The sequence below is a fragment of the Cheilinus undulatus genome, linkage group 13, assembly GCF_018320785.1.
Source record: "Cheilinus undulatus linkage group 13, ASM1832078v1, whole genome shotgun sequence".
Lineage (NCBI taxonomy): Eukaryota > Metazoa > Chordata > Actinopteri > Labriformes > Labridae > Cheilinus > Cheilinus undulatus.
Window position 1 is genome coordinate 7,277,044 of NC_054877.1, and position 12,169 is coordinate 7,289,212.

Here is a 12,169-nt window from a genome sequence, read left to right on the forward strand (position 1 = left end):
GAGAGCCTGAAGCACAAAAAACTTCCTTTTATGCTTCACAGTGTCTTTAGTTGTTGTGTTGTTGTAGTATGAAATGTGGTTGTAGAAGTTCCCATGGCACACCTAAAATTGCCCCAAGGCTCAGTGTGCCTTGCCAAATCATTTGGGAACAACTGATTAATGCCATGATTCAAAGCAGCTCCTGTCTGCAGAGACGCAGAGGGTCACATTTCAGGCTCAGTAGCTGTGTTTTCATTACTCTTAGAAATGCACAAAATCTAAATAGCGCAATAAAAAAACTGGTAATGGAAACACCTGAATTTCAAAAAACCTCTCAAATATTGCTAAGAGGTTTATACGCTTTCGTGAGGTGGTTTTTTTAGACGTTTTGATATAGAATTATATCAAAAAAGTGCAATGGAAACATTTTTTCCACATTTACAAGTCACAGGACGTAATGAACGGTGTCACATGACCAGCTCACTCTGAGACAACATGTCGCAGGACAGAAGAGGAGACAGAGACTTTGCTTGACATCATATTTATACACTGCCAAAAAACACCCTTCATTGGAAACAATTTGGAAGCAACTGTACTTAGTTGAAATTTTAGAAATATTGCTAATATTTTGTAAAAAATCTGTGATGAAAACGCAGCTTCTTTCTCTTTATTCAGAGCTACTCAGGTCACCTCCTGAGTAAATCTGAACAGCTCTGAGCGTAAAGACATGCGCAGTTTAGCAAAGCATGATGCATTGTCGTTTGTCTTCATAGCGACCAAACAATATAGTAGGTAGCATTAGCCGCTAGCAGCAGAAGCGATCCAGAAATGGATAAAAAAATGGACAAAAAGGCGTTTGACATCTGAGTTACTGGTGTGGATTTACTCTTTAAATGACCTGGAAAGTCACCCAAGTTCCAGGCTCACTAGAGAAGCCTCTGCTAGGGCTATGAAGGCATGGATAGTGTCATTAGAAAGGCAAACGGAGGACTTCCAGAGGGGAAAACGAAGCAAGTGGCTATGATTTATGGTGCAAAAGTTATTTAGTTATCTGCAACCTATGTCTTGTTTCCTCGTAGACTACAATGTTAGTCTAAGAGGTTAATTTAAGCATGCAAGTTCTACAGGCAAATCAGATTGTTTTCAAAAAGCAATTTCTACATATAGGCTTTTATTATGTTTGTTTTATGGATGTGCATTAATTAGGACCTTACCTTGCAAAAAAAAAAAAACAAAAAAAAAAAAAACAAAGAAAGTGGACTACTAGTATTTCTCATGCATACAGGGTTATGAATAACCAGCTTACATGTAAACACAGTACATGATCAAAATGAGTATAAGGCTCATAACCGGGATACTAAAGTCCATGTAAATTCAACTGAGTTCGATTCAATATGCTGTGTCATGATTGGTAAATAGCACAAGCAGGAAGCAGGTCTGGTATTATGATTCTTAGGCAGCGATTACTGCCCTCTCAAACATCACCCTCAGAGTATCTTTATCTTTAAGAGCTACCTAAAGAAGGTGCAATGCCAATATGTAACAGCTGTGCTGAGTGTGCTCAGTCCAAAAATTGTGGGTATAGCTGAAGGTTATAATGGTAAATTACTTTCAGTTCAAGATCCACTTACTGTAGTTTCACAGAGGTTATTAGTATTCATAGATGGCTCGGTGTAATCAGGGGACCATGAGGCTTTTCAGTGACAGCTGAGATAATGTTATCTGCTGATGAAGACTGTGAGATGGAGTTCAAAGCCCCAGACAAAAGCAGAAAGTTTGATCAGACTCCACTCCCTCAGACAAGACACTTTTGAATATACTGCTGCTCTAAAACAGCCGCATCCATGTGCATTTTGACATGCTGCTGTTTTCATTCTCCAGCTCACTGGTGTGTGCTTTTTCTCTCCTCAACAAAGAAAAACACATCCGTCAGTAAGTTTGTCTTCAAGAACACTTTTCTTTCCTCCACATTCACTTTTCTTCCATCTTTTATGTCACTTCGCTCACTCTCTGTGGACCTCATTACCTCCTTCACTCAGACAATAGCAAACTTTTTGCCTTCCCTGTCACTGCCACTTTGCCAAATATGATATACACATACATTACTGACCGGCATAGACTAATGGGATGTTTCTCTTTCCGTCAGTTTGGCTGTAATGGGTTGTTTGACAGATAGAAACGTAATAGAGCCTGCAGAGAAAGATTTAGTAACAGGAAAATAAACCGCAAAGGTCAGCTCAACTCAGAGTCTAATTAGTGTTTCCTCACACGTGCCACTCCACAGACCTTTCCTGTTCATTTATCCTCACTCTGAGGACGCAGCATGAAGCTTATTTAGGTTCATTTAAGGCTTTTAAAATTTTCTTTAAAGGGAAAATGTTTGATTAAACTGTACTAATTAAACATTTCATACTGATAGTTCCTTTTCTTTGAACTAGGTCATGAGAGCACCTTGATAATGCATCATCTTTTCTGCAGAAAATTTCAATCAGAGAGAGCTGCACGGACTCAGTGCTGACAAAAACAAGAAGTTCCCTGTTTAAATCTCTGGGCTTGTCCACCAGGGCCTTGCTGTTTGGAGTTCAAATGTCCTCCCGGAGCATGCACAGATGTTTTAAGAGTATGTCTGGCTTCATAAAAGTTCTTTACAAGAAAGCTGGTTGTGTAAAGAACTTTTGTAGAGTCTTACCTGAACATGTCCCCGAGTCCTTTCAGCATGCCCTTCTTGGCCTTCCCCTTGTCTTTCTCCTTCCCTCCCTCCTGCTTCTTCTTCTCCTTCTCCTTCCCTGCCTTGTCTTTGTCCTTCTTCTTTTCTTCTTTGGTTCGATTTGTGCCGTTGACCAGGGGTTTTTCAGAGCCGGATAGCGGCGTCTGGTCGGCCACCGTAGACACCGACTCTCTCCCTGATCGAGAACTCTCCTCTGTGTCCTCCTCCACTGAAGGGAAGGAAAGACGTGAAAGAAGAAGGACAGAGGGAAACAAATGGGGAGAATGGATAGGAAAATCCTTTTAAACAAACAGGAGAAACTATAGCAAGTTAAACAGTCAACAGGCCTCGTAAATGGAAGTCAATTTGATGTGCCATAAAATTTCCAAAGTGCCAAAAAGAGTATAATAAAATCTAATAATATCCTGCAAGTGATGGAGGAGCTCTGTTCCACAATGAAATACTAATCATGAGAGACCACGAGACACCAATAAAAGGAAAGGTAGATACAGCAGCATGTTTCTTTCACAAAGTATGACCTTCACTCAATACAGAAAACATTACATTATTTAAGCCCTCTTTTTTAGACATGGTCCAAAGAATCAAACTCTTTTATAGTGTGTAAGATCAAAGTTATCTCCATTCTGCTGTCTTGTTTGTAATTCTGACCCATTTTTGTAATAATATTAAATTAGAGAAAATAAGAAAAGAGAGCAGAGACAAACTGTATATGACTGTCTGTGTCTCAGAGGTGTAAAGAAGAAACTAACCAATCAGAGTGGGCATTTCTGTTTGGAGTTTGCATGTTCTCCCTGTGCATGTCTGGGCTCTTCTCTGGTTGGTCCACATTAGTTTAATTGGTTGTGCTAAATCGCTCATGACTGTGCAAGAGTCTGCTTATCTGCCTCTGTATGTCAACCCTGTGATTGACTGCTGACCAGTCCAGGGTGTATCCCGTCTCTTGCCCAGTGACAGCTATGATTGGCTCCAGCCCCCTGCAGCCCCCCTCCAGCCCTTAAAGTGGTGTAGATAATGGATGGATGGATGGATGGGCTGTTCTATTTGACTTTATCATGTAATTTTAGGGATAATTTCACTAAACATATGTTTTGAACAAGAACCAGTGTGTCTGTAACATCGCTTGTTTGACTAAAGGTTGGATAAATCCATATTATTCATTGTTGCAATAATCAATTAAGAATTTTTTTAAAAAATCAGAAAATTAAAAAACAGGCAGGTTGTTTTTTTTTTTTTTTTTAAGTAACCAACAAAATGGAAAACCAATTGGATAATTTAATTATAATTGAATAAAGAGCTAAAAGGATGAATCTAGTGCTTCATTTGCTATCTAATCTTAAATGAACGTTATCTTATTTCTTCTCCTTGTGTTACCCTGTACAGGTGCTGAGTAAAGGATGTTCATACACCCTAAAAGATAAAATTATTTTTTCTTAAAAATATATGACAAATATTGCTGTTAAGTTGTCATATATTTTTAAGAAAAAATAATTTCAATATAATTTAGCATTCTTAAGAACATTTGTTGCAAAAAAGCCTTTTTAATGTCAATGTGAAAACAAATTTATAAAAATAATGTCAATTAAATAAAAGTATGTATAGTAAAATAAGTTGCTACATAAATATTCAACACTAATTTCTTCCTTTCTTAATATAAAAACAAAACTCTAAATCAGAGGTTTATCATAATTAGCATTATTGCTAAACTAACATATCATTGCAAATGAGTGTTTTTTCGGTTTTTTTTGGCAATGACTGATATAGTCTAAAAAATATTAGAAAATTGCCAAAATCAACTTGAAGAGTTGTTCAAGTTGTTCATAGTGAACAGTGGTATTGCCTTTTCTTACAGTACAATGAGTGATGGAACCACAGATACTAGTCTTTCATCATTTTTTAAGCATTGCTCCTATCCACAATTTTCAGAAAATAGGAATAAAGATAAAAAAAAAAAGGAAAACAAAACTGTAAACAAAAATAAACGCTTCGGTTGGCTATTTTGGACACTACGACAACACACGGTTTGGCCCTTGGACCCTTTTTTACTTCCTTTAAAAATGTTTGGTTTCCTTTGGTTTAGACTCTAGAATATAAAGTGATTTATTCTATTCTATTTTATTTTATTTTATTTCATTTTATCACATTTTATTTTCTGAGTTGTTCGACTCTCAGTTGAGCATTAAACAAATTAATAAAACATGGATTAGTTCAATCTAGAGACAGCTATAAGCCATTGCCACAAGCAGTTATAAACTCAGCTGTGAGATATTGAGCCCCTCTCACTCACATGCATGACTTTGGAAGCAACATCCCAATTAAGCTTCAAAATCAATGCTGGTTATTGATTGATTTCATCTCTGTGTTAATGTAACATCTCAGTGATTAATAAAGCCATGTCATCAAAGTCATCCCTGTGCAATCTCAGATGTTCTCCAGCAGTTTCTGTCATTGGACGCTGTGGGATCAAACCTTCATTATTGATGAAGACGAGTTTTTTGTGTTTGCTTTATCAGTGATAGAAGTTCTTACGTGTCTCCATGCCCTCATCCTCCTCCTCTGTAGCAGCTGGCCGGTCGTACGATTTGTCGATGGCTGCTCTAAAGCTTTCGTTGCAGCCCCGTCCCCGAATAATGCGGGGGCGTGGCCTGTGGAAAGGGAGGTCCCCATTGAGGGTCACCTCTGCGACCGCTGTCTGGAGGCTCTCCAGAGAGCTGGACTTCTTTAGGCCGAGCGATGGTCCGACATCTTTAGTGGAAGAACCTGAAGGGAGGAGACAGAGGAGGGAAGCCAAATGACTCAACACATTGGACCAAATTACCATTTCTACAAGGGGGACTCTATTCAAATCTGCATCTTTGGCTTTTCTAATACAGGGTCTATAATAAGCTTTAATCCACTTCTATGCTACGTATATTTAATCTAAAACAGGAACTACAGATGTGTAAGAAAAGTTGTATTTCTTAGAAACAGCAAAGTAACATATCATGTCAGCTTCTATCCTAATGAAATCTATTTATCTATTCTGCATAGCCATAAAAACCTCTACCTTATATTTGTAATGCAGTGATAAATAATAAAATGTGTCCACAATCAATATGTCCACATTAACCTTGGATGTGACGAACACCTATAAAACATTCTCAAGGAGAAAGGATGATGTAGAGCAGGAGAGTAAAGATTTTATGGGTTATTTAACAAAATGATGTTTAGGAGGATGATAGAAAGGATGACAGAAACTTTTCAGCATAAAAACTACCCAAGGTGACACACAATCACAACAATCCACTATGTGCCGAAACCAAATGACCACAAACTTAAGCTGTCTAAGAAGAGGCTTCACTGCTCTGCAATTTAGTCACTCCTCATCATGACTCTGACAGAGAACGTCTGCAGGAACTCAGAGAAAGTCTGACAGCAGTAACGCAAATATGGGAATAAATAAACTTTACCCAGGCTGCTGATTCCAGCATTATTTTACTCTGGTTTTCTTGTTTTTCTCTTTGTCCTTGTGCAATGCTAAAGTGATTACAAAAAGTGGATATACCATTCTGAAAGAAGAAAGAAAGAAAGAAAGAAAGAAAGAAAGAAAGAAAGAAAGAAAGACTTGATTAAGTGCATTCTAGGATGCCTTCTAGGGTGCAAACCATGAAATAGTACCATCTTGGGTGCCCTTCCACTGTGCAAACCATCATAAAGTGCCCTTCTAGGTACCATAACAGTGGGCAAAAAGAATGAAGTGCCCCCTAGGGTGCTCTTCATATGTACAATACATGATAACATACTGTCTAGGATGCTGTTCAGTGGACTTAACATGATAAAGTGCTCTCCAGGATACCGTTCAGTGGACTAATAATGATAAAGTGCTATCTAGGATGCCGTTCAGTGGACTAAACATGATGAAGTGCTATCTAGGATGCTGCTCAGTGGGCTAAAAATGATTAAGTGCTCTCCAGGATGCCGTTCAGTGGACTAAACATGATAAAGTCCCACTAGGGAGCCCTTTGGTGGACAAAACCTCAAAATGCCCTATGGGGTTCATTTTCTGGGGACAAAATGATAAAGTACCCTCCATAGTGCCATTTAGGAGACAAAACCAGACCAAGTTGCCTCCAGGGTGCACTCACAGAAGACAAAACGTGATTAAGTGCCCTCTAGGGAGCTATTTCAGTGGACGGTACTTGATAAGGTCCCATCTAGGATGGCTCTCAGATTGACAAAACATGATGATTGCCCTCTAAGATGGCTCTCAGGTTGACAAAGTGCCCTCTAAGGTGTAGTTTTGGTGGATGAAACTTGATAAAGTTCCAATCTCGGATGGCTCTCAAATTGACAAAATGTGATAAAGTACCCTCTAGGATGTAGTTTTGGTGGATGAAACTTGATAAAGTGCCCTCTGGGGTGGCCCTCAGGTTGACAAAATGTGATAAAGTGTCCTCTAGGGTGTAGTTTTGCTAGACGAAACTTGATAAGGTCCCCTCTTGGATGTCCCTTCACTTGACAAAACATGATAAAGCCCCCTCTGGTAATCCTTCCAGAAGACTAAATGTGATAAAGTGCCCCCTCCCAGTTGACAAACTGAAGCCAATAAAGACCAGGCTCAGGAATAGATATGGTGAGAACAGGCTCTTCAATGTTATGCTGCTTTCAGTGAGAGGAAAATCCCAGCTAACTCAAGCAAGGTCACAGATATCTTTAAATACAAAGTAAAAATGTGCTGTGTCTCTAGCACTCTGCCTACCCTACATTCTGACTAAGCTCCTCTGAATAAAGTTCAATTTCTCTGACATCCTCACTTGTGTATTTTTGTTAAATAAATGGCTGAATTTCATAATTCCTTGTCTGTTTAAATAGAAAGGTGCAGTAGGTATGTTATAATGCAAATGTTTATTCTAACCTGGATTTCTAACTATTCTACAGAAAATATAAGTCAACTTGTGTGCACTCGTGCCTGCAGCATACAGGTGTGCTTTAATTATTTTTGCTCCTGCTCCTCAAATATCCTGAGTCTGCTACAGACGAATGCTTTAATGGCTTTAATGCAGCATTTCTACTCAGTGTTTGCCAACACCTGGTCTAGCCTCAGACAACAATAAAGCCAACCTGACAACAACACCTTATTTAACCTTGATGCTGTTTAGTTCACTCAGAATGAAGATGATCGATTGTGAGTGTGCCTACAGAATTATTCCCAACCGACACCAAATTTTACTACAAGCTGTGTTGTTGAATGGAAATAACCATCAGCAGAGGAAGAGAAACATGACAGTTTAATTAAACGACGTACATTTGTACAGTGGAGCGGGCTTAATTTTTTGTTCCCATATGGCAGAGAATGTGTTCAGTGGCAAATAAATGTATGAAGATAAGGTGAAGAGGTAAATGGAAGAGTCCTAATCCCCTGGGTGGTGTCACTGCAGAGTTAGTGTAGCAGAAGGGCTGCAAAGTACACAAGGCCTGACAGATTAACACGAGGTGCTATATGAGGGAAGAGAGTGGATGTAAGAGAGGGAGATAGTGGAGGAGAAGGGCTACACAAAGGCTGAAGAGAAGGAAGGAAGTGTAAAGAAAAGGTAAAATATACCGCAAAGAAAGAGGAATAGCTAGGGGTAGGGATATCTAGGGTTCTAGTGTATCTAGTGACTATCTAGTGTTGACTAGGGATAGTCAACACTAGATAGTGTGGCGGAGGTCCTATATCTAATACTGAAAGTTAAATAATGAGCATGAGCATGGTAAACATTTTCTGAGTGGTTTATGTTGTCAAAACAAAAGTATTAACAAAATGGCAAAACAGCCAGTGGAGTTGTTATTTTTACTGCTGGTTCGGAAATGACCCTTCAGTTGGTTAGCTGGTGTTCTGCTGGTGTTCTGTGTTCTTATGGTGGTGTATGCATGATTTAAAATGTCACTGAAGTACTTCACTTTCATTTGCACAGTAGGGCTACAGCCCTCATACATACTGCACTAATCTCAGTGCAGTTACAGCCAATAATTGGTGCAACATTTTTATTTTAATTGCATTAATCACATACTTCATTTTCCCTTTTAACACACTTAAACCACTGCAATGTCAACCTGCAGCCACAGTGATGCAAAATAAGTCAGTCTCTTCTCCTTAATGTCTCATTTCACCTTAAAAATCTCAGACAGCTCAGCAGACAAGTTGTGATATGTTTACCTTTTACCCAATCCCTTATTTCCTTTTCAATCCATAACTTGTCCCCCCCCCCCCATGGTTAAGTTTATATCATACTTTGGTCTGCCTGAAGTTCCATATTTTCTTTCAAAATAAAAGCAGCTCTGAATCCAAACAGGAAGTCAGTTACCCTTAGGTTAAGGCTGTACAAAACTCCAAACTAACAAAAACAGTTTTAGATGCAAAATAGTGACATTTTAAAACACAACAAAGAGGAGTTTAATCATGATTATCATCTTAGAGTCTAGCCTCTGTATACATGGGCCCCTGCTTAACCAAATGAGCGAACTAATGCCCAGATTATATGTGATTTTAACAATAAAAATGGTTTAATGGCCCTAAAATAAACAGAATGGAACAAGATTTTGTGAAAGATTCCCTCACCTTGCATGGATAAAAGGAGTTAAATTACATACTGAGTCATTTACTGATGACTTTTTCTTCCATCAGAAAAGCTTCATAATCAAACTGAATCTTGTCAAAATAGTTGTGTGTTGGTGGGTTATCATTAAACATACAATATACTGGAAAAAAGAAATTACTGTATATTAATACAATTGCCTTAACGTTAATTGCTTGACAATCCTAATACAAACAATCCTAAGCATGAGTTTTAGGCATGTAGGGTTTTATGGGGGGGAGGCATGTTTGATTGGTCTCCAAATTCACATGACATGGACGAGCAGTAAAGCCAAAACAGTCTAGAGAACAGAGAGGCAGGGAGGCAGGGAGGCATGGAGGCGAAGAAGTGGTGATGAGACGTGTTTCATAGTACTCAGTTGGTATCAATTCTCTGCTAGAGAGATCGATACTAAAAGAGTACTTTGTAAATATTGATATAATGATACTGTAGTATCGTTACTCCCACCACTAATGCTGACTCATCATATCGGCTCCTACTAAGCTCTAAAGGTGTGGACATTGTTATATTTTAACAGATTACTTTCCCATGCCCCTGGTGGGTTTGTTGATCCTCCTTCCCACCTGATGGTGACCCCCAGGCAGCTTACTTGTCATTACACGCCTTAATGCAGCCTCAATTTTTGGCTTAAACATGCCTAAAAGTTCTGCACAGTACTATATGACTTGCCATTCTTCCTCTTACCCATGGGATGGGATGATCTATACTGTACATTAGTACGCCACACAGTTATACATGACCAACGATAGGAGCTAACACTGCTAATGTTAACAGTTTAGCTAACAAGCTACAACCAATTCACCTCCTGCGGCATGTGTGAACCAAGAAAGCAGGAGAGGGTGAACAGCAGCGTAGGCCAGCAGAGGTTTGCTGTGCTCACAGTAGCTGCTGGCAATGCAGGGATTAATGTCCTACATCACACGCAGCTCACCAGGACAATTTTGGAAGTTTAAAGGAGTTATGCCACGTCATTTCTCAGTGTTTCTTTGCATGCCTCTTATTTTTAAAAACTCTAGTCCCAGGTGATGAATGCACACAAAGTTTAGCTCTTGCATTTATGGTTTCAATTCACATCAGCCTATATTACGCAAAAATTAATTTGGTGCCAGTTTTGATGTGTCAATTGATTTTTTACAGCACAATACAGCTGCATCTACTTCATACGTAGTCCTGCTCTACTACTTAAAGATTTTATGCAGGATCCACTTTATTAGGGTTTACAAATAAGAGTGACTCAGACATAATTGTGATCAAGTTAGATAATTATTGTCTTCATTTGGGGCTCTGAGTGGCAGGGAGACTATTTCAGTCCCACTGCATTTACTGTACAGTCTGCTTTTTGTGATTTCAATTATTATTCTAAGCATATTGGACTTGGCTGCCTTGGAACAGAAGTAAAATCTTCATACAGTCGATTAGGGTGAAATATATTGAAATTTATTCAAATGACCTGCCAGGGCTGTGGAATTAAATAGAGTCTGGATTAGAAGCTGAAAAACAATGCCAGGTTTTATGTTTACAGTCTGACTGACCGAAAAAAAAGAGTAAAGACAGAGAAAAAAAATAGAAAAGGAAAATTGAATACATGCAGAGTGAACAGGCGAGTGGGCTGGCGGTCTCCCATTCATTCTCATCAGTCTGTCCTGTTCCCTTAACGTCTCACTGAGAGCCCGGCTGATAGGCTTTTCACGCTGCACACCCACTTTATTTAAAGGCTTTACCCGCCACCATCCACTGCAGTCACACTTCAGCGGCAGCCTCAGAAAAAAAAGGAGAGTTTACACTGGGTTGGAGATCTGACAAATGGCATTTAGCAACTAAACAAGAAAAAAACTTATTTTTCTCTTCATTTAAAGACTTTCAAACAATAACAGTGACGATTTTAACAGTAAAATGCAGCTTTTTTTAATTAGGACTACCTAGGCATGAAGTCTATGAAGCAAATGAAGCAGCACTTTCATCTTTGTGTCCATTTTTGAGGAAAAAAAAAAATTATGCATAATCAGGTCCGGAAACACAGCTAACAGTGTCAAACAGCTAAATGGATTATTTCATATCTGGCAACCAGTCAGTCGGCTCTGAATAATCTGCATCAGTGTCATCTGCAGATAAACATGATCCTACCAGTGAAAGGCTTACAATAACAAACACAGAGCTATCATGTAGCAGCTGGAACAGGAGAGGTCAGATTAGGCGCTGACAGCAGACTCACGTGGATGCAGCAGGATTCACTCCACAGAAAAGAGAATCACAGTCTATATTTCTGTCATCTCCACACAGACTCTGAAAAAGACCACTTAAGGCTAAGTGATTGGTCAAAATGGGGGGGGGGGTGAGTCAACAAAAGTAACATCATAAACTCCCAAAAAGTAAAGAAAAGTGAGTGGTGGGACAGTTAATCAACAGGCGGATTACAAAAATCAATTGTATTCTGATTTAAATTAACTCTAAATAACCTGGCATTCATTTAAATTACAATATAAATCATAGAAGGGACTCTGGACAGTCCAAAAACATTTTTTTTCTTATTCATTCAAAATAGCTTTATGCCTGTTGGCTTTGGGGCGCAGGTCCAACAGGCTTTTTTTGTAGATCTTGACAATCCACACATGCCAACTAAATTTGATACAGCTTTAAGTGCTATGTGCTTAAAAACTCCAGTGGGGCTCTATTGAGACCATCTCACAAAAGAACTCTGTGAAACCAAAAGAAATGATCACATTCTCTATCAAGGCCAATATTCGCTACAAGTTTGGTGAAGTGTCAGGGATGCAAAAGTGGCATAATTTGTGATTTCAGGTAATAGAAAGAGAGAGAAAGCAAGAGTTATTCAGATTTAGTAAGGTCT

The 12,169-nt window shown here is 38.9% G+C and overlaps 1 protein-coding gene across 3 annotated transcripts in view; it reads right to left on the bottom strand.

The window, feature by feature from the left end:
- The window catches only part of LOC121520462 (partitioning defective 3 homolog), a 443,160-nt gene that overhangs the window by 124,823 nt on the left and 306,168 nt on the right, over positions 1-12,169 (bottom strand). For all 3 annotated transcript variants that reach the window (XM_041803924.1, XM_041803923.1, XM_041803922.1), the window contains 2 exons: positions 5,234-5,464; positions 2,669-2,915 (listed from right to left, as the gene is read on the bottom strand). In XM_041803924.1, the coding sequence (XP_041659858.1) occupies positions 2,669-2,915; positions 5,234-5,464 (478 nt within the window). The remainder of the gene's footprint in view (positions 1-2,668; positions 2,916-5,233; positions 5,465-12,169) is intronic.